This window comes from Lutjanus erythropterus, chromosome 20 (genome assembly GCF_056507025.1).
Source record: "Lutjanus erythropterus isolate fLutEry1 chromosome 20, fLutEry1.hap2, whole genome shotgun sequence".
Classification (NCBI taxonomy): Eukaryota; Metazoa; Chordata; class Actinopteri; order Lutjaniformes; family Lutjanidae; genus Lutjanus; species Lutjanus erythropterus.
Window position 1 is genome coordinate 32,985,312 of NC_139336.1, and position 24,303 is coordinate 33,009,614.

At 38.3% G+C, this 24,303-nt stretch overlaps 1 protein-coding gene across 1 annotated transcript in view; it reads right to left on the reverse strand.

Annotated features, from left to right (window-relative positions):
• The window catches only part of grk3 (G protein-coupled receptor kinase 3), a 91,983-nt gene that overhangs the window by 53,116 nt on the left and 14,564 nt on the right, over positions 1-24,303 (reverse strand). The window contains exon 2 of the mRNA XM_084745489.1: positions 11,726-11,802. Coding sequence (XP_084601615.1) covers positions 11,726-11,802 — 77 coding nt within the window. The remainder of the gene's footprint in view (positions 1-11,725; positions 11,803-24,303) is intronic.

Sequence of the window (24,303 nt, forward strand, 5' to 3'; positions counted from 1 at the left end):
AACAAAAGAAGATATTTGAGGACGTCATCTTGAGCTTTGGGAAACACTGATCAACATTTTTTACCATTATCTGATATTTTATGGGCGAACAACTACTAATCAATTAATCGAGAAAATAATTGACCTATTGATCGACTATGAAAATAATCATTGGTTGCCGCTGATATTAAATTGTAGTATCAAATCCTAATACAATATAATATGTTAAATTAACATGACCCATTTTATTTATCCCCGGCAGTAAATTCACAAGTCACAGCAGCAGCACACAAACCACACGGTACAGACAACAAGTACGCCCTGTTTAGCACAGACACACAAGTGTGCAAAGTGCAGTACGGTGTTCAAAAATAGCTATGAAGTTAAAGCTGCACTGTGAAAGAAGTTGAAAAGAAAATGTAATTATGAAGTCGAATTAGTTGAGCTCAGCAAGACCAGAGTCACCTCCCTGTCCACTGATGTCCACACCGAGACAAAGCAGGACTGAGTTTGAACGGCTAGCTTAGTTTAGAGAGAGACTGGGCACAGGAATTGATAACATTTTATTGATATTATTCTCACGATCGATCCTGCAAGTCAGTCCAATATTGATTCCTGATCAATTTTGATGTGGGATCAATGTAGACACAGGCTATCTCTGAGTCTGAACACAGCATGGAGGGAAAAACATGCCAGCATCGATCAAAGGAATTGATAAGCTTGGAGGCACACAACTTAAATAGATCGGACAGTTTGGAGCCGGTTCTCAGTTGGAACCATTTCTTGATTCTCAAAGTGATCAATGATGCTCAAGCAGACAGAGAGTTACAGCCGATACGAATGACTGGTAGAAATCTGCCCCAAACTTTGTGCGATTGATCACCTCTATTAACACTACTTTTTTTGTCTGCACAGTAAAAATTTGCATTTATCTGCACTGGAAAAAAGAAAAATAACTACAGTTGCAATGGTCCACCATTGACAATTAACTAACTGTACATACATTTTACTCATCCCGCTAAAAGGTGGATTATTTCATGAAACTCAGAGGTGAAACAAGCTCCAATCACAACACTGACAACATTTACAGTATTACAGTCTGGTTAGAAATCCCAACTTGTTGTTAACATCAACACTAAATAAAATGATCTGATAAAATGTGTTCACATGCTCCAAAGCATTAATCAGAGTTTAACTTTTTGACATGTGCAAACTAGTTCACCTGCTGAGAAAAGTTGTACCCACTAAAGAGAGATTTAATTCAACTAGAGAGAAACGATCAGAATAAACATTTACACTGTTATTATTTTCCTTTTGAACAAATTATCAAAGGTTTACACCACCACTCTCAATCAGATTGAAAATTCCTTCCAATCAGTCCAGATCGGGCCAGGATTTTCTGATTGAGCTGGTTACATGCAGTACTTTTATTCTGGTAATTCTGATTGTTAGTGAATTGTTAGTGTGGTCCATGTAAAATCATAGTGAAAAGTGTTCACACATCCAGCAGACACAGAACAACAGTCAGCATTCATTTAGAGATGTGATTCTGCCCACTATGTTCACCAGGTAGTTGTTAAATTTGACCAAAACAAAACCCATAAAATGATATAATCTCAATGAGACACATCAGAAACATTTACAGCCTGCTTTGGAAAACGTTGTGTATTAAAACACATTAGTAAACTGGCCACGGCTCTGAATGCAGCAGTTATTGTATAAAACTATATACATAATAAAATAAAAGTATTCAAGGTGAAGTAGTGACCAATACGCCTGCTAAATTTAGAGCATACAGAATGTCCATTACATAATGGTCATCCTGCCTGACCCTGATTTTGTCTGGACTTCAAAAGCAGGAGTCCACTCACATCCAGGCCGTCACAGAGGACTGGATATCCAGCTGATGTAGAGACAGGTGAGTCTCCTCAACACTGCTTCTTCAGATCTATAACAAGACCTAAAAATAGACCGCTGACTCTCACCTCTTCAAGAGTCTGGATGGTAGAGTTCACATACTGCCAAAGACTGAGGACGCTCTCCAGGTAGATCGGTAAAAATGAAATCATCATGCGCTGTCAAAGTGTATTTTAGATGCTCAAGTTTGATTTATCTGGCACATCTAATTCACCTATTTGTCAAAATGTCAAAATGACACTTTCTGGTTGGTAAAAGACTAAAAATCGACTAGTTAACACCACATCTCTACCCTTGAGGATAAACATTCCAGCAGCACTGCAGCATCTCCATCCCGACCTTGGTTGTCATGACAGTCAACAAGGCTTGTTGAGCTCAAGGACAAAGCATGCTAAGAGTACTAAAATCAAAATCTAACTCACTGTACGGCTTCAGCAACTGTTGATTAAAAACAATGTCCAACTGTGAAGCTAAAACCCTCCAAGCTGACTGAAAAGGACGGCATATTTTACGCATGATGATATTATAAACTGATGCATTGTGACAGAGATCCAACACTACCTGCAACATCCCATTTATCTCAAAGATTTGACACACATTTCTGTGTTACAGGCAGTGCAGTGCCATGCGGTGCTACGTTCACCCATAAATTTTGAAACCCGTTGAATATGTGTTCGTTTACTGCTATCATTTTTTTTTTTTTTTTTTGTCTGTTGGATTTATTTATAAGGACCTATTTAATTAAATCTATGCAGTCTGGAAAGGGTAGAGGTGGAGCTGAGCAATATATCAAAATATCATATCATGATGTGAGACTAAATATTGTGATACATTTTGGGAATCCTCATATCGTGATATGGTGTGTTGTCTTTTCCTGGATTTAAAAGATGCATTACAGTAGTGAAATTTTCTGAACTTACCAGATTGTTCTATTATTTGCCTTCTCAGTTACTCATGCCAAGTTCTGTGCCTTTTTTCAAGATAAAACATCACATTTTAGAGCGTTGTTTTATTGTGAGCAGTCTTAGACAAACCTGTGAAATAATCCTGCTGTTTAATCAGCATTGTGATACGCCACGCCTGTCAGGTGGATTAATTATCTTGGCAAAGGAGAAGTGATCACTAACACGGATTTCAACATATTTATGATCAAAATTTGAGAGAAATAAACCTTTTGTGTGTATAAAAGAAGTCTTACATATTTTAAATCAACTTAAGAAAGTTCTTTTGTGCCAGAATAACTTTAAAATTAGCATTGATTTGCCATGTTAGATGGCACAATCAGTGATGCTTCTAAGGGTGAAATTAAAGGGCATGCTTCAGTGTAAAACAATAAGATTTTCAAATGGAAGAACTTTAAAAATCAATTCTGGCTGACAATGGCAGCCAGTTTCAGTCAAACAAGACAGGTGTGTTGAGGTCTCTCAATTTTGTCTGCATCAAAACAATGGCTGCAGCTTTTTAAATGAGTTGAAGGACAAAAGATAATAGAGGGGGACAGATTATTAAAGCATGAATGAGCATTTGTGGCCTGACGTGACAGGACAGATCTTACTTTGGAAGTGTTATGCAAATAAAACAGATCAAATCATTGGAAAGTGCTTTAAAACTCAGATCGAGTTTTCTTTCCTTAACTCAGGTTTGTGGTCATTGTTTGCATTGCTGAAACCGCTACTTGGACACATTTACAGTCACACGGCGCTATGTTTGACCACTCTGGACAGCTACGTCCTGTTACATGCAAAGCCACAGATTTGCCATTCAAATGTGTCCAACCCACGGGCTCTCTGTGGTGCTCTCAGCCTCACGACTATTTCCCTAAGCTGTGCTGCCTAATGCTACACAGTCTGAGCTCATCAGTTCTTTCACATCTCTCTGTTGTTCTCTTAATGGATCAGTAATGCAGGCGAGAGGCTCCAGAGTGAATTTTCACCATCAACATCTTCCTGCACTTACTAAAACACTGACTGGTAACATTAAGACACCAAAATGAATCCAAACTTAACTTATTGACATTTTCACATAACTGATCACGGAAAACCTGAGTATTACGGGTAAAACATGAGACTCGACCGGTGAGGGATGAAAGACTTGTGTAGACTTTTTAAACTGGCTTTTAATTTGGGTTGATTGTCAGGTCTTGTCAGTGTATTACCTACAGCAGACACTGGTCAATACGCCTCCAGGCTGGAGAAGCAGAGAGGAGCACCAGCACAGAAGCTAAGCAATGTACTGCTGTGAAAAGGGTCAGCAACAAATGGTGTTTTAGCCACTTTTAAAAGCTTCATCTAAAAAAAAAAAATCAATTTCAGTTTAAGTGTGTACTATATTTGGAATATTTTCACCACTTTTGGTCACTGTCAGCCAGCCATTTCCGTAAGAACTGAAGTTATATAAACCGAATATCACTCTCTCCAAAGCCACCAGACTCCATTGGCAAAAAAAGTCATTTTAACTCGCAGAACGCAGGAGCTGCTGGTCTACTGCTGCCTCAATCTGTTATTTTGTTTGTGTTATTGTGTGAGTTTGGTGTTGTAAGGTTAGTTTTGAGTCACACAATACCACAAACAAACTAACAGATTAAGGCACCGTTAGACCAGCAGCTCCTGTGTTCTGCAGGGTAAAACTGATTTTGCACATGGAGTTTGGCTGGTATGGAGAGACTGATATTTGGCTTATGTAACTGCAATTTTCTGCAAAGCAAAGGCTGCAAATATTCTACATACAGCTTATACTTAAACTGATTTTTTAAGGTCACAGTTACTCCTGCTGCTTTCACCAAATGCTGACCGCCGTCTGCTATAGATAATGCACTATGGAAGTATGAGCCAGACAGATATATCAGTTTATATTTCTCAGTTTTCTAAACAGCATTTTATGTAGATTTGATCATTTTGTCTTAATTTAAATTGATCTGTACACATAAATATCATCCTATGTTAAAATATCTTTTAAGAAACAGTTGTATGATGGTAGATCAAATCATCACTCATCTTAAATTGGTATAATTTCCAGAAAGTTTGACTTGAATTTAATGAAACAGTTCACCAAGTCAAACAAGTCATGAGAAAGAAAAAGTGTTATTCATAATAAAGAGCACTATATGAAAATAAGCATCTGACAATGAAGATAAATCTCTCATGCTATTTGTATATCATGTATATTTCAGATTTATGTTAAAGTCACATGATAGGACACATTTATAGTACAGTACAGTTCTGAGAAAATATGAGGGGTCACTAAACTGTTTTTTTAACACCGTAAAAATATTTGTAAAGTTTCTTCAAAAATGGTGCTTCACAAAAGAGTTTTAACTGCATTTTCGGAACTAGCCATATGTATTAAGAAGATTGAATGAAACATCTATATCAGTTATTTTTTTTATATATATATATCGGCATCAGCTACAAAAATCCAGTGTCGGTGTATTCCAGTCTTTTTCCAGTATCATGCCTTAACAAGTACCTCAAACAATCCCACATTAAACAACCTGAAATAGCCTTTCAAATTCAATAATTAATAGTAATAATAATAGTAATTCAATATTTTTTATTGTATTTAACTGTTTCATTAGCTGCAGCTTCTGCATCAACTTAAGATCACAATAATTCGACAGAAATGTCCATCCTTCCTGACTGTTCAGAGCAAAATCAACACATTTGACTTTCAGTGGCATGAGGAAAGAAGAAAAGCGCCTCAGCTCAGTGTAACATTAGTGGAGACCAAACAATTATCTCAGAGAAATTAAGCTGGGGGCGGCTGCCTGTTGATTACCTGGAATGTAAACGTCCCAGAGGCAAAGACACATTGACTGGACTGCTAACAAGTGTTTTCTGGGAGACTAGCTAATGAGACCTGAGAGCTGGACTAATGACCAGCAGCGACCAGGGGACGGGCTCTGGCTCAAAGGAAGACAGTAAGACAGATAGTGTGATGAGTGGGGAGATGAGAGAAGAGGGCAGCAATAATGTGCTCACAGCAAACATCACTGATTAAGAAAATACACCAAACATTCACCTGTTCCTCGTTCACAAATGTGACAATTTTCTAATTTTCTGTTTTATATCATGTTAATTGAATATTTAGGTTTTGTATTTTTACTATTTACTATATTAAAATGTGACATGACCAACTTTGGAGTGGACTAGAAAGAGATTTTGTGGATAAGTTTGGTGATATCTCGATTTGAAGATGGTCTGTTTATGAAGAATATTTTGCCTGGGGGTGGGAATTGATAAGATTTTATGGATAGCGATGCGATTTTATTTTTAAATAAATTTTACATTTATCAATACATTTTTAGTGACACTGAATTTTCGGTGTAGCTGGAGGTGATTCACAGCGATCATTTCGGAAGGTGAATGTCATTTTAATGTGGCGTATTTTCCGCTCAGTGACATCACTGTTGTGTGTTTTTGCTGCTGTTTGATCATGAAAATGTCTGTGGGTTGTAGTGGACCTGTCCTCTGTACCAATCCTCAGCAAATAAACACTATATTCCCCACACTCAGTCCAAAAACGCAATTGTAAGCTTTTTCTCTCAATTAGTGGATTAATTGTATCGTCTATTAAATGTCAGAGAATAGAGAAAAATTGACATTCAGATTTCCCCTGAGCCAAAGGTGACATTATCAAAATGCTTTGCTTCATCCAGGCTTCAGTCCAGAACCTGAAGAGATTCAGCTCACAAAGACATAAAACAACAATCCTCACACACATAAGGCCTGTGAAACAACCTGACAAACTTCGACTAGAAATATCACCGTCTCACCAGACTTACTTTTACCATTCGGCTTTTTAATGGCTATTTCATCTGTTATTCATTCTATCTGTACTTTTTTCTTTGGGCCTTTTTCTTAATTCCTTTATCAGTTTTTTATTTTATCTGTTCTTTCGTTTATCTTTTATTATCTCTGTTATTTGTATTTGTTTGTTGACTGTGAGTTTGTGCTTGATTATTCTCCTGCTTCTTTTTATTTGTAATTTTTTTGAGAAACTTTGTAATGGCAGCTTTGAACAGTTGAAAGTTATTATTTGAGAAGCTGAAACCAGCTCTGTCTGTAGGGTTACCACTGCGCTCTGGATGAAGCTGAAACCAGTAAATGCTTTTAGAATGACTTCTTATCAAACTATTTGCTGCTTCAACTTCTGTCGATCAACGTAAAGAATGTTTAATCTTATTAAAGAACTGAAACGCTTAGTAGATCTGTGTAATTTTAAAAATTCCAGCACAGACCAGTAGCACGTCACTTCCTATTGTTTAGTAAGAATGTGATAGGCTAAAAAATGACATGGGACATCCAGATATCAAGAACCACTACTTCAGTACCAAGTCAAAGCAAAAATTCTGACAGAGACAAAACTCTGAACTCTCTTTTCCCTTTTCTATAGTACTTTAGGTCCTGGGGATGTAATTCTTCTGGACCTGACGGCCGAAGGATATACTTTTGCAAGTGTTTTAGTCTGCTGTTAAATGCCAAAGGAACAACAGCTTGTTGTTAAGTTATGTTTTCCATGCTGGTAGGCGTTGTTGCCAACAACACATTGAAGATGGTAAGTGGCACATCGCCTTGTTGAAAAGAAAAAGTAGTAAAGAAAGTAGTAAAAGAAGTAAACAGAGCTGTGTATGGAAGTACTTGGACTTTTTTGACTTTACGTCAAAAATTAATAATAAAAAAGTTTACTTATTTGTTTCCATTACAATATATTTTGTTCACAATTAGCAAAAAAAAAGCAAACAGCAGTTTCTGTCACTTTGAATTGTTCATTCACAACCCAGATGAAAACGGTTTGTTTCTCAGAACGGTATGGATTCTAGTTGTGTGTGCACCTAAAACCACGCCCATAGCTGCCAGTTGTCCCTCTGAGGATGCTGATTGGCTCACACCACCTCTAGTATTGACAAATGATGGATTCTTCTGGATATAAAATACATTAAAATATAGATAGCGAAATCAATTCATTTTCAGGCGGTAATGGCTACTGTGTTTAGGTTATGTAAAGTGAGCACAGTTCACAGCAGGAGGCTACCATCCTGACTCCTTACCACTCATCTGCCATGAAAAAATAACATTACTGTTTTAAACAATTATTTCCAGAGTAATGGTTTATATCATCATGTCAGTAAATTTTAACTAATGCTGCACTCTGAGTTCAACTTATATTCAGAGCTGAGCAGCAGAAATCACCTCTTTACTCCTTTCTCATTACTTTCCAGTCATGACAACTTGCTCCCCTGACAGTGATTTGGGTCAGACTTAGTAAATATCTCCCTTGGCCTTTTGTCTTGGAAGCACAGAGTTTTTATTTCAAAGAGGGCAAATAAAAGTTACAATGGCAGAATTTCATTATTGTTTTTTTTTTTTTTTGGTACTGAATTGGGCACTGAGAATCATGGAATTTCCCTGGTATTGGTATCAACTATTTCATTTCTGGTATAATGCAAGCCCTACTGGGAAGTGTTGAAATATTACTGGACGGGTTGAGTGTCATGGGTTTTAAACTAGTGTCTTATAAGCATGTGTACACCCGCTCCACAACCACACACAGTAGAAGAGAGGAAGTATGAGGTGATGATCCTGAACATAAGCGACAGTGAAATAAAGCCAGCAACAAGTCTGGCAGAGAGGAGAGCTGGAGACAAAGAGAAGGAGGCAGGGAGAATTAACGCAGTCTGTTCTCACAGGGGGGCTGAGACCTAGAACAGTAAGTAAACCTAGCAGAAGCCTGCAGGGCGGCTGTGGTCCCCTGGTACGCCACAACTCCTGGCACACAGCCTGTCTGCTCAGAATGGAAACACTCGGAGGAGCCTGCGCTGAGGCACCGCTACCGACTGGAGGGCAGGAGGAAGCAGGAAACAAGACGGCGCTTTGCGTTGAGCCCGTGCATCGAAAACAGTGACGCTAAACACAAACAAAAACCTCAGACAGCAGGTATCTGGATACACGCTGGAGCAAAAGATTAAAAAGCAACTACTGCCATGAATGATTCTGAACATTCAGTCACAGTTCAGGACAATGTGAGGAAGCCTTTTTAATTCGACATGTGCTCTGTGGCCAAACAAAATAAAATACGTTGTCAGGAAAACAATTATGTGGTTTATTTTTAGCCGCCTGGTGTAAAAATGAAAGTGCTGAGTGTGTGATCGATGTCTTTTGTCCAGTCAGCTCGGTGGGTATATGGTTGTCAGGACGAGCAGCGGTAACGGAAGAACCCCAGCGAGACCAATAACAACAGCTCACCTCTGAGCACGAGCAATCAATGTGCTGGATGTAGGTTTATGTTACAGCTACACACACATTAATGGAACCACACAACAGCATTTTTATCAAATCTGAAATCCAGTTTATCTGATTCATTTCAAAAATAACACAAATTCAATGGAGATAGCAACTTTTTTTTAGAAACATTAAGTTTAACTAGAGAAAACAGACAGCCCGCCTGCTGGTGACTGCAGCATGACGTCTCTTATCTCACAAAAAATCACTGTTCACAGCGAGCAAATGCCAGTTAGCAAAGAGCACATTGAGCAAACAACAGGCAACTTTCATTTTGGCCTTTTGATAAGTCACGGTGTTAATGTTTATTAGGTATGAATGATGAACTCTTCTGTTAATGATGAATATCATTAAGATGCATAAAAGTAAAGGTCAGGGTCAGCTAAAAATGAGAAGCCTGCTAAATGATTGTTTTGCACATTGCCTGAAGAATGAAACAACAGCAATGCTAGCAGCTCTGTGAGGCTGTACTACATCAGCATGCTAAAATACTCACTATCAGTGTTAGAGGTAGTTTGTTATAGTACTTCCATTGTAATGAGCAACATATCATGATAGTTCAGCAATTAAACTACTCTGTTGTTTAGTTACATTTTCAAATGGGCAAATCGATTTGAATTTATTTTCTTTTGCCTGCTCTGATATCGACTCATAAGACTCACAAGTGATCCTGATGGGATTAACAGTCATTATTTTGCAGATATTTGGTCCTAAACTAAAGCACTGAACAGGCACAGTGTTGACCTGATGATGGTGTCAAATGAAAAGTTAATAAGGGTGTGTTTGCCAATTTTAAAGCAATCCATCTAATAGTATAAATTTGACTTAAAACCACAAATTTCAACATCATGATCATCATGATAGTGCAAGAAGAAAGTCAGAAGTTCATTGTCAGCAAGAGTCATCATGTGTGGAAATGAATGTCAAAATGTAAAGGGAGTGTGTCCAGTAGCTGCTGAGGTATTTCAGTCTGGATTAAAGAGGCAGACTGACTGACGAACCTACGGACAGACCCGCGCTGCCAATGCTAGAGTCGTGCTGCTAGCAGCAAAAGAGGTAAAAGGTATTTTATCAACCTGGAGCCAAAATGGAAACAGCTATCGAAGCATACCTCTTATTACACCAGTACAGACTTAACTGTACTAATAAGGCCCTGTAACAGCAGTCATCCATAGGTGATGATTATGGGATAATGTTGGCTGGTAATACAGACTGTAACAGCAGCACAAGAAGAGAAAAATGATTAAGTACGCAACCTGACTCAGTTATGTCCGTTAAAGCAATATGTAGCTAAAATTTCCCAACATTAGCCATAAATTGGTTCATGGAGAAGTAATAAAAGAAGTCTGTGACGATAAAAACCTGTAAATTTAGAGAGAAAAAAAAACTGAATTTAACATTGAACCTGATATCAGCAAGTGGAGTTTCCAGAGAATCTGCATCACTCAGTGTGACTGTTCATTCTTGACTCTGGAAACAGAAGATGGTACGGCTGTCCCTGACCAAGACTTTCTTTGGCAGTCCAATATGAATATTCATCAATACGATACTCACACATGAGTATGTTTTCCAGCACTCATTAGATAGTTTAACAACTAACAAGTTTATGTTTCAAATGTAAAACACACGTCATTCACAATTTGTCACGATTCTTCAAAACTAATTTGATTAATTTGATCATAGGTTGAAGAACGTACAGTTACAAAATTACTAGAAGGCATGTAATGAATTAATTTCTACAAAGGCTGATTCAGTTCCATTATAACAAATCACCTGTTAACAGGAGTTCAGTATGGATTTGCAATGATTTAGCTGGTCAAAAGAAAAGTAGCTGCCAACTATTTTGTTAATCAATTAATAGTTTCAGTCATTTTTCAGGTAAAAGTGTCCATCATTTGAGCAGATTACTTGATAATGAAAATATCCGTTAGTTGCAGGCCAACTCTCAACCTCGAGGGTTTATTTGTAGCAGCGTCATCATGGAGAAACTTGTGTGAGGTCATGCTTGGGAAAATGACTTCTCGGCCATCTTAATGCTCATGTTTGAGTACAGAAGGAAGACTAACTGGGAAGCTACAGAAAGACATAAAAGCCTCTTAGAAACAAAAACAATTGAACCGCCCTTTAAACTCTGAAACATCGATTTCAGTATCAGCCTTGAAAAGCCAGTATCAGTCTGGCTGTACTTTCACTATGTCACGGACGTCATTAGCAGATTGGTTTCCCTGACTAATTCCCTGAGCGAACTCCATCAGCCCATTAAGACTAAATGTGGTCAGAAGCTTTGGAAAGCCAGTGAGCCTCGAGTTAAGACATTTTTGCATTAAGTTTCTGTGTAAATTGAGAGGAGTCATGTACAATGGCTGTGTGAATGTGATCACGTTCAAATAAAACAGATTCCAACAACTGTTTGATTTAATTGTCTGTAGATGAGCAGCCTGTTCGCTCATTATGAGAAATCCTATTGAAAGCTGGTAATTCTATTACAGTGTCTGCAGCATTTCATCTGAGGGGATTTTGTCCTTTAATGTTACAAAAACGTTGAGACTTACCAATTTTCTGGTTGAAAATTTTGTCAAATGTCAGTTCGTCTCTCTCCTCGAGGTACTTCTGCATCACGCTGCGAATACTGTGAACAACAAGGTGGAGAGGGGGGAGGAGAGGAGAAGTGGATTAAAACACACCATCATTAGCAGTTCAGTCAGCCAGATGCAACAATAATCTAATTTCAGAGATGACCCTCCTCCACCTCCACCACGATCCCGGCCCGGCTTTGGGACTCTCCCAGCCACCTGTCCCCTGACAGTCAAACTGCAGGGAGGGACAAGGGCCACGAGGGAAACCGAGGGGGAACCTGGGGAGATACATGCTACCCCGGGAACAGGTGATAATGAGAATGAGACTGGGAAGAATGAATCAATTAGCACCCCCTCCACGGGCCCATTAACACCACACCGGCACCGTACATACACCAGAGAGAAGTGGCCAGGCTTCACCAACAAACAGCACAGCGGGAACACACTGTGCATGTGTGAGGAGGAGAACCCACAGCTCCTCATGACTAGGTCATAATTTCTGCAGTATTTACATTGTGATAGCGTTGACTCACATAGCGAGGCACCGCTGATTTCTGCTCCAACAGCAGACAAACAACACAATCATAAATAACCTTTTGTTTCCAGGATCAAGTCCAAAGAAAATGTTGAAAAACTAAAGAAACATTGACCCAAGAAAGTGTGTGTGACTGCAGAGAGCACTCATGCTGATTGGTGAGACTTTTTTAATGACTTTACAACCACATTAACACGAACTGACCTTGAGCCGTACTGGCTGAGTTATATGGCAGCGAATGGGGACTACATAACACTTGTGCATTAAGAATTTATGACACTTTAATGCATCAGAGTTGATAACTCAATCTGCATATCATGATAACAAGCTGATTCACAGTTGTGCAACACTGAGCTCTTGTTTACAGGCGCTTAGTTATAAATCACCCATTCTTGAGCATTGAGACAATCATGTCCTAACAAAAACAAACTTTAAAAGTAATCAATACCAACACTAATGACAATTTTTTGGTGATTTTTAAGGACTTTTATGTATGAAATACATGTAATTTATGAAATGTTTTGGTCTGCTTTATTTTTTCAGTTTCTAAACTTGCTCGGTGCTAGAAAACATCCTTATCCCAGACAAGAATTCACAACTTAAAACAATTAAAAACTGTGTTAAAAGCCTTCAAAATCTAAAACTAACCATACCTGCTCATAAGACAGCTATAAAAATGCGCTATTAAAATCATCTTTCTTTAAAAATCTTTTTCTTTTTTTGTTTTTTTTTTATGTTGGCCTTTTCAAGATGTGCCCAAGATTTACATTAACTGTCAGGTTTTTACAAAAACATGATTCTGGGCTGCACAATTTAGTAAAAAAGTCATATTGCAATTATTCTGACTAAAATTGTGATTGCTACGCAATATGTGATGCGATTAGTGGAAATGCATTCCAATGTTCATGTTCACTGAACTATTAAAACTGTGACTCTGATATTTATTGAGGTCTGAACCAAACAACGTTTTCTTTTAGGTCAGGTAATCTCTGCAGCACTATAGCACCTCTTTATAACGCTGTTTTCTCAAACATTTTTCCTTTTTCAAAAAGTGATGTGTTGATTCTGGTTCTGCACTTGGCCATATTGCAACACTATTGCAATTCTGATTAATTGTGCTACTGGTGATGTACACCGTTATTGGAAATGTCAGGGATGATATACAGTCTCTAGCATGTCAAGTGTATGATTCAGCTTTGGTCTAGTGTTGAAAAAACAAGCAAAAGTCGCAAAAGACTGTAATACTGAATCCCAGTACCTTTTAAATCAGCACCCATGCATCATGACAGTATCAAACAGGATGGTTAGTGTATCGTCACAGCCGTAGTGAAACAGTGTGTAACTGCTTCATCTCTTTTAGGCTTGCGTGTGTACTCTTTTGTTGATTATTTCATTTTCAAACAGACTATCTACCGATCAGTATCAGCCTACACGAGTCTCATTTCTGTCTTTCTGGTCATCTGTGATGTGAAAATATCAGATCACAGTCAGACAAAGTAAAAGTGTGCATCCTGTAAATCCCAGCGCACCATGAAGCATCTCTCCTGCAGGCCGACCCACTCGAGTTGCACTGCCCTCCTTTTTTTTCATCCCTTCTCTGCTTCCATCACAGTTGGTTAGTTTTGAGACCCAGTTTGTATTAAGCTACTGTTAACATAAAAACAGTCATCATTATGGATTAGTCCTTCTCCTCCTGCACATTCTGCAGCCGCAACCCTTCACCTAAACGAAATGGATTATTTCCAACATGTGACAACACGTCTGACAAGACAATCTCCTGTTGTGTGCTGCATGTGTGAAAGGGCACATTCAGATAATGTCCCGATGCGATTCTCAGGATGTTGTTCGGAGTGCATATGTGAAAACGGCCTAAGATGTTATGCAGCCTTGGCAGGCGGGCGCCAATGCACCTGATGTAAACCAGCATGGTGGAAAGTGGTGCAGAGGTGACATCTAAACCAGCGCAGTTTGGCTGCATTTTCATATAAAAACTGAAAGTAAGGTTGTATGTAGGCTGAGCCAGAATTAAGTGGCTTATAACCACTCAACTGGAGCAACATGTTATCACATTTAGAACAGGCATACAGGCGTCAAAGTTAAGATTAAATGCATTTTTAACCCTTTTAGAGCTCATCCCTAGTGATACTGTACACCTGTTTAACAATATTTCCCAAAAAAAAAAACAAATTCTCTCTGTATTCCTTGATCAAATCAAATCATGTTTTCTTCCTGCAAACTAAAATGACGTGTTAGTATAGGCTTGAACCAACCAATTTCAACCAATAATATCATCACATCCACCCATAAATCAATCTAGTTAGCTAGCTAGAAAGAGCACAGTACACTGGATTATGGCACGTCCACTTTTTAACCTCCCACTGCAATGCCCTGCCTGCGTTTCCTGTTTCACTTAAAAAAGCATCACAATACAGAAGCTGGAAACGCAGCTTCTTCTGGACTGCAGGGAGAGAAGGTTTCTGCTGCTAGCACTGCTAATGTTAGCCACACTCAGAACAACAATATAAACACTGTTCACTGCCCAGAGTGCTTTCTTTCTTTTATACTAGTCCACTGGTCTAAATTTAAATTTCCACTTAACTCACAAGGAAATTAGTCATGCAGAACATCACTACTACACACAATGGCTTAAACGTAAACACAGTGGATAGGAAACCATGGGAATGTTTTAAATAAATGAAGGAAAAAGAATCATGCATGATTTGAAATATCAAGAGTCTAAGTAGCAGTAATGACTCATGTTTCTAGGAACTCTCAAAATGCTGTCTCATCTGGACATTAACATGCAAGGAGATGAGGCTGCTGGTGCTAGCACTGCTAACATTAGCAACACTAAACAAACCAATATGGAGATTTCTAACTTTTAGACTAGTCTAAATTAAATTTTTCCTACAACTGATAAGGAAATTATTCATTAGGAGCATCATTAGCGTACACCATGGCTTAAATGTAGGCAACATACAATGAATAGGACAGTATGAAAATGTTTTTAAGCTAATAAAGAAAAAAAAACATGCATGATTTGAAATTTATAGCCTGGGTAGCAGTAATATGCACCAAAAAGTGTCTTAAGTGTCACTAATACTCAAATGTCTGCATTTAAGAAAACACAGGAAACTGCGATGTGACTACTCATGTAACAATATATGGACAGTTTTCTAGTTCCTGGTGAGCAAAAACAAAGCTGTGGAAGAATAAAAGAGCACGTCTGTTGCTTCACAGTAACATACATTAATAACCTTCTTCCCCTTTGGAAGACGATGACATGTTATTATTGTGGGTTCTATATTTTCTTGATTCAATGAAAACATCAAGGCGCTGGGAGCTGCACTAAAACTGATCCAATTCGCCAGGCCAATACTGGGACTGTTCGCCACCCAAACCTCATCAGTGAGGACCCCAGCAGAGCAGTGCTCCCGGCCGGTTGTGTGAATGTCAGCTGGGCCAGTGCCGGCAGGTTTTATGGGACAGTGGGAATGAGCCGTGGATGCAACATTTCAGCTGCAGCCACTGCTACAGGAACAAGAACCTAGGAAGTAAACACTTCCTCTTTTAGAAGAAGCCTGTTTGTGTGCCCCGCTGAATCATTAGCAGCTGACTTGGGAATATTTGTAGGAAACCTCAACACTGTTGACGCCATATTAAGAACTGTTGGTAATGTTTATTGTAACAGTCAGGCCTTATTAGACATTAAAAAAAACATGTACAAGGAGAAAAGTTTCCAATACAGTGTGTATGGCTGATGAGGTTAGCAGCAGTCTGTAAAGCTATAAACTGTTACAGACTCGTCAGAGTGTAGACGGCTGTGGCTGATGACTCAGACCACGAAAAGTCAGGTGCATTAAAAAAAAATGTAATGATCTGTCACATGGGTTATTTCTATGTCAGTTCAGCCAAATCACACAGAACACACTCACGTATCAATAGTATAGGGCTGCAACTAATGATTATTTTCATAGTTGATCAATCTGATGACTATTTTTTTGATTAATCAATTACTTGCTTGTTCTATAAAATAGCAGTAGATCGTGAAAAATGTCAAACAGTGTTTCCCAAAACTCAAGATGACATCCTCAAATGTCTTGTTTTGTCCACAATCCAAAGATGTTCAGTTTACTGTCAGAGAGGATGAAAGAAACCAGAAAATATTTAAGAAGCTGGAAGATTATCAGAATAGTTGGTGATTATTTAATAGTTAATAATCTGTAAAATCTGTAACAGAAAATATCTAATTGCGATTACTTTAACTGATCCTGCAATTGTGATATGACTTGCAATATTATAAGGGATGCTGATTTTTACATCATTACTGTCATTGTCATTTGAAGCATATGGTCATGTTGTGGTTTTTGTAAAGATCTGCACAAAACAAAGATGTTTTGTAGAGAATATGATGTGTGGGCCTGGACATTTCTGCAGTTCGATATTTAATTTAAAATAGTAGTTCGACACCCATTTTGCATTTAACGCATATTGTGCTTTGAAAATTGCTGTAGCCCCTACTTTGATTTCAATAAAATTTAGATTAATTGTTCAGCCCTAAATTTATGTTACTTTCTATGCATGTAAACATTCATTAGTGTTGACATACAATAGAAAAATATTGATACTTGATACCATTTTTGATATCACAGGGAAAGATAGCCTTGGTGATGAGTTCAATTACTATTTTAGGCAGGAAAAAATAGTACCAGGGTACAGTTAAGAAACACATTTGAACCACCACTTATGTTTTACAAGTAATAAACATTTATCAGATTTCCTGTTGTAATTCGTACGAGGTTCACCTCCTTTTTTCTCACATAATGCCTGTTCTAAAAAGGCATTTATGGTACGATCATATTTAGGTGATTTCCAACACTTTCCCTTCATTGGATTCCTGAAGACTTTTTTTCTCGGTTGGGTTTAAGTTGCAAATCTGTGTGAGGATGAACATCCTTTTGGGTAATAAGCCTGGACTACCAGCCGTGTCAGTGGTTTCTATGCAACTGCTGTCTATCACCATCCAAATACAATGGAGGTAAATGTTGAATTGTTTCAGACTAAAAACTAACATTTTAAAACCTTAAAGGAGCATGTCGTTTTAGAAACAACGTCCCAGTTAGGCCTTGTTGTGAGCAGGTTTCATTGTTATATACCAGAGGAAACCTCAGCTAGCAGAGACAGTCAACATTAGCTTACGGGAGCAGATGACCGGAGCAGAGCAGAAAACAAAGAGCCTCCTGCTGTGACACTGCAGTGTGAGTGACAGGATGACTGCTGGCACACAGTGATAAATAAGGCAGTATCATCTACAGGGGTCTGCCATGACGCCGGACACGTATGAGTGGTGGACTGTCACATGTGAATGAATGCTGGGATTCATTGATTGACATTAGACATGCTCATATGTGCCAACTACAACCGCCAACAGCCAAGGTATTTGCTGCAGGGTTTGAGCTCCATGACCCCCAAAAATGTGTCTGATTTTACTAAAAAGGAGAAAATCAATGAGTGTCTATGTGTGGTATCACCACAGCTGCCATAGTCCTATCTGAGGAGGGGCACATCAGCTCCAGCAGTGCTACGTCACAGCATCAGAGTCTCTGCAGCTACATGGGAACACCATAAACACAAAAACTCCAGCAGTAAATGTCAGCCTCTTCCTGGTATATACACCCTGTTACCCAACCCTAGCTGCAGTGTATTGATAATATTTCACTGGGGAAATGTATCCTGATCCCACCAAGGTTGGGTGATCGTTTCGATTTTCATATCGTCCAATCAGAGTGGTGTCACATCATGCCAACACGGGTGACATGCCCACATGAGAGAAAAATGTAAGATCTTGTATTTGGAGAGGTTTTACACAGATCCCACAGGTGAGCCTAAGGATGTTATGTTTCTGTCTGCAAGCTATATGAAAGATAAGTGACAGAGAAGAACAAGGACACCACTAATTTATTTGTACACATGCAGGTTCACCAACCCTCCAAGGCTGCAAAACTGCCCCAAGCTGGACTGAACTGCTTGAGCGAATACTCAAATATTATTATTACCTTAAAATAACATTCTTAGTGCTAGTATATTTTTTCGTTTTTATTAAATTATTTATTCTCTGCTTAACATTTTTATTACCGAGGTTAGGTAAAGGTTTTGAATTATTGTCCTTTGCTTGGCTCAGCATCTGACAGAGATATTACATCAAATCTTTGCTTTCTGCGAGCAATACAGTTAGTGATTAAACATCTATAAATGTGTGAACATCTTATTTAAAATATCTACATACTAAAAAATATATATATACACATATGATATGAATGGCAAACAACTGCTCCCTTTTAAAAGTCAACAATAACGGTATCATATTCCATTTAATAATATTATCTTTACACCCAAAAACTAATCCATCACCAACAGAGATATTAGATTTTAACTACTTTTTACGAGTAACTCAACATTGAACCCACTTCTTCAGTAAGTAAATCATGTAACTGATCAGACTATTTTGTCTATCTTGTCTTTATCAAGACGAAACTGAACAATTCTGTCCTCTACTTTTTTAAAAAAATAATCAATACGTTCATCAACAAAAATAAGTTGTGCAGTTGTTTTTGTCAGACATTTTTCTAGCAAAAAATGTCATAAAATTGGTTCTCCTTATTATTAATAATTATGGTACTGAATATTCTGATGTTCTGTTGATTTGAGTCACCATGGTCTGAAAGATACTGCGATGAACAATTGTTACCGTTTTCTCAAGTTTCACCGACCGAACGATTATTGAGAAAACAATCTGCAGATTAATTGATAATGAAAATAGCTGTTAGTTTCAGCCCTACCCTTCAAACCCCCAAAGAACATGGCAACATCCTGTTTACTCAAATATGGGCCACACCCCTCCATTAAGACAGAAAAAGAAAAGAAAAAAGGAAAAACAAGAGAGGGCTCCTCCAACAGTGATTGGACTGTAGTTAGACTTACAAATGAAATATGTGGCTGAAACTCATCCAGTGTGGACGCCGTAAAATAGAGGAAAACTGGAGCAACGGACTGGCAAACTGTGAGTGTCGGTGGTCATGAGGGTAACAGCAGTGGTGACGCCAGGAAATAAAGATGTACTGAAGTGTCCTTGAGCAAGACAGTCCCTGTTCTATGCTTGTGTCTACTCGAGTATCTGCTATATGCTTACTGCACGGCTGGATACAGACAAGGTCCATAAGAACACATTCTGCACCTTCCTTTGGGCTGCAGTTACATAATTGTGCCTCCATTACATCTGCTTCAGCAGCTGTTAGCACAGTTAGACAGGAACGTGCTCACCTCGCCAACAAAATGAACACTAATACAACAATAAGCCAAAAGCCACCAACATTAGTTTAGTCTTCTGCTGCCTCCTAGGTGACCTTTTTTAAACCGCCAAGAGCTGCTGCTGCGATGACAAAGCAGCACCCTGATGGTGGGAGACCCTGACCTAATTACATGTGTTCCTAAATACCCTCTGCTGCATGTCAGTGCATACCTAAAAAGCTTGATTTATTATGTAGCATACACTTGTTTTATTTACTACATCGACAGAACAGCTGCTCACACTGCAGCCTGATATATAACAGGATTTTTAGAAATAATCTGGGCCTGTATTAAAGTGAAGTGACACTAATATTAGCAATGAAAATGTCTTAAAGGGACAGTTTGGATATTTTGAATTTGGTTGTATGAAGTACCGTACCAGTAGATGGCGGTCAGTACGCCCCGAGTTTGGAGAAGCAGGAGGAGTCAGCAGACAAACGCATTTCAGCCACTTAAAATAAACAGTCAATGTCAGTTCACATTATAGAAGCCAAATATCACGCTCTCCAAACCAATCAAATTCCATACGGGAAGTCAGTAATTTTACCATGCACACAAGAGTAGCTGTTCTACCGCTGCCTCGATTGGTCAGTTTGTTTGTGTTATTGTGTGACGTTGGTAAATTTGAATTAACCATTTTAGAAGACCAGTGGTAGGCCAGCAACTCATGTTTTCTACAAGGTAAAATGACTGATTTTGCCAGTGGAGTCTGGCTGGTTTGCAGCGATTTACTGTCAGAAAAGGTTGCCGGACAGCAAGGTAAAGGGCTGAAAATATTCTAAATATAGCATACACTTAAACTGATACTATTTTAGGTGTCTAAAACACATTTTGCTGCTGACCCTGTCCACAGCAGTACATTACTTAGCTTCCTACACCAACACTGCTGCTTTTCCAAACTGTGGCTGCGTCGACCGCCATCTACTGTAGGTAATGGATAAGTACCTCATACAAAACCACTTCAGAAAATCCCAGCTATCCCTTTACTGCAACTAACCCTTATTTTTATTATTGATTGTTTTCACAATTGATTGATTAATCATTTATTCCATGTGAAAAATGCTCATCACACTTATTGCAGGAAGAAAAGCACCAACTCCTCGCATCTGAGAAGCTGATATCAGCAAATGTTTGACATTTTTGCCTGAGAAATAACTGAAACAATTAATCAGTAATGAAAATACTGACAACTATTTTTTCTTTCAACTGACTAATAGTTGCAGCTCTAAGCAATGCTGAGCTCAAGGTGGATAAAAAGGGGCTTCAAAGCCCACATATATGTATTTGTGCACCACATGTCTGAGGTCTGGCTTGAGTTACTTCCAGAACAGCAGTAAAAGGTCAGGGTAGATGCAGTTTTTAACTCATAATGTCCTCTTCTCTCTTATATTACCACTGATTATCTTCATTTTTAAGTCTGCCTTTAGCAAGAATTATTCAAAGTTTCAGGTACAACAGGACCAGTAAATGTGAAAGCTTTCATTAGCTGCTCATCTCCACGCTGGCGCTGTCACAACATCATGGTGGTAAATGTTTAACTCTACAGGAAGTATGCAGATGTGTAAATATTTAACATATTAGCAGGATGACACTGACATTTCAATGGCCTGGTCTGTGGGCATGTAATTAAACGGTGTTGATAACAAACATACCACCTGTTCAAATTTATTTTAGACTCCACCTGTTACTTTATAGATTTGTATTTTCCCAGAATGCAGCAGGACAGTAAGCAGCACTGTATCTGCCAGTATCTCTCCTGAGAGCTCAGTTAAAAGCTGACGAAACAAATGTGACCTGAGCTGCAGGAAAAGAACACTTATTTCTGCTTATTTAAGCCTCCAGACATGTAATTACTTTCTTTACCTGGAAAACTAGTTCGACTTTGAAACCTGTTTTTCTGGCTACTGCTTGGCGCCTAACTGCAGCAAGTGGAGGATTCAGGGGGTGTGGATGGAGCCGCCAAAGACAAATTGAGCAATTTCCAGATGAGCAATCACTTCCTATTAATTCAGAGGGACTAAAACCATTTTCAGGTTTTAGTTTCACTTTGGATGCCTGTTCAGGGTGTCCACATGTATCAGGAAGTTAAATGGAAGACATTTTAATGCAGCAATTTAAAATTAAGGCACATTTTGCAATAAAACTAAGAATCAAATGTGAAAGTATGTTTACTCTTCTGAGAAAATATATATTGTCAGTTCAAAATTATAGGCTATAGGCTAAGTAAGGTAAAATGAGTAATAGAACATTTGTCTAAATATGTAAGTGAAAAAAATTGTCCTTAAGGATATTAATCACAACTGTCTTTCAGTCAGAGTGTAAAATGAGGATACATGAAGGTATGATTTCCTATTTCTGTGCTAATAGGAATTTAGGGCTTTCAAATATATAAGCAAATGTCTCATTTGGCACACAGACAGTCTGCTGTCATAGTAACTCTAGTCGACTTCTATGTGTAGATTGGTCTGATGATTGTCCTACTTTTTACAGCTTGCCCAAATATTGGTGGGGTTGGACAATTATTTATATGTCAATGTTCCTCGTATTTTTACTCCAAACAGGAAGTGTGTGAGGTGTCGTGCAACGCGAATCATCAGTTCAAGCTGTCAAGTGCAATTAGGGCAGGCAGGTTCTGGTCGGTTTTGTCGATGTACTCTAATCTGAACACATTTTCATTGGTTGGATAGTTGCTGGTGTTACTTTCATTGGGAGAGAAGCACTTCGTAATCCATTATTGTCAACGGCGGGAAATATGCAGACCTGAGGCTTACGAAGTGCTTCTCTCCCTATTATTTTTGAGGGAGGGGTTACAGTTTATTTGCTGAACATTTACTGGCTCCAAACTAAGTGACACCATGCCAAAATAGCAGCACAAACCCCCAGCCTCAGAGGACACGAGAGCTGAGAAATAAAAGGTTTATCTTTGATCACAACGTATGTGTGCAGGGTCAGTAACCGTTCAAGCGATTGTGACTCTACTTCAAACTCGAAAGTTTTAAGTTTTGCCATATTTTATGTTGTTTTTTCAGTGTTCTTATCTTGTAGGTTATCATGTACAAACTGGTGCTAGTATGTTGCTAATGTTGCTATTCCCACAGGCTGAGGTGATGCTGGATAAAAGTTCTAATACTGAGGGACAGTCATGAGAAACTACATGAACATTGATTCTCATTTGAAGCCAACTAAATATTTAGCATAGCAGGTTGGACACTGGTTTTTTATGTGGCTTGTATTTTTGTGTTTTTTTTATGTTTGTATACAGAAGCCAGTGTGACCCTCATCAACACAAAAAAAAAACAGAAATGTTCAAACTGCAGAAATTCATTTGTTTGGCAACATTGTGTAACTTTGATTAGTACATTAGGCTACCAGGTATAATCCATTCAGAGTGCTATTACCAGTTAAGTTTATTTAGCAATAACGTGCATTTTTTTCCAAAATTTTCTTTCGTTGACTACTGCCCGAGGAACAGTTACAGGAATGAGACCGAACTACTCGAGATTAACTGCCAAAGGAAGCACTTGAGAAATATTTAAAATTAGACAGAGTAAAACCACAAAAACTGAAGTGTTTATTTAATTTAAACCCTTCCCAAACAGAATTTAAGACATTAGTAAATATGAATTTAAAACATTTTAAGACCCACAGCCTCTATACTTTATACATGTTGTTGATATATTCCAGTGTTTTGTTTTCAAAAGCTGAAACAAAAGCTCTAAAGAAAAAACATGTTATCTCAGTGTAGGCTGAAAACAGCAGTGGTAGTAACAATGTTACTTTTGGGATTTAGCACCTAGTGTGTTTATAACACAATGGCACCGTCCACATGTATTCTCAAGCTGAACTGCCAGGTTATGCAATTAATCACTGACTGTCCTAATTCACTGCCTGAATGGAAACCTCAAAATGAAATTCTTATCTGTAAAAACGCCCTCAGACGATTGCCTGAGATGTCGTTACCTTTGTGGCAATTATTCTTTTGCTCGAGGTGAAGAGGCAAATATAATTAAAAACCAACTCAAAAGCTGCCACCACCGTTCTCATCTGATGTCCCATTTCCAACAAAGCAGGATGAGCTGATAACCTCAATACTTACCCTACACTGCTATCTATTTTCTGATCGGCAGTCTTAATTACTGCAAGTTCTGCAAAAATGGGAAAAACTGACAGAAACGAGTCACAAAAAACCTGACAGATCAGCTGAAACACTCACCAACAGGCGTCTACGAATGGGACGTGACAGAAAACCTCAATGACTCAAGTGTGACAGTGGCATGCTGTGTGGAAAATTGTGTATATGTGAAGAGTATGTGTAGCGCTGCTTCAGGTGTTTGTCTTAGAGAGGTCAGATGGGCCCATTGGTACTTTTCTAATGAGTCACTGTTGCGTCCGAGGGGACATTAACAGTACTCTGAAAGCCTATTAGTGCTGCAGAATAGAATGAAAATGTTGCAAGAATCAATATTAGACTAATTTTGTTTCCAATTATGCAAAAGAAATTACAATTATAAATCAAACTGATGGAAAACAGAGCGATCAAAAGTTGTTTTACAAGGGATCAACTGCCTCCAACAAATATTTCATCATTATTTTACTTGGAAATCAACTTCAAACTTTATCGGTTTCTTGAAAAACAGAATTTAATATTTCTTGATTCTAATATAACATCATA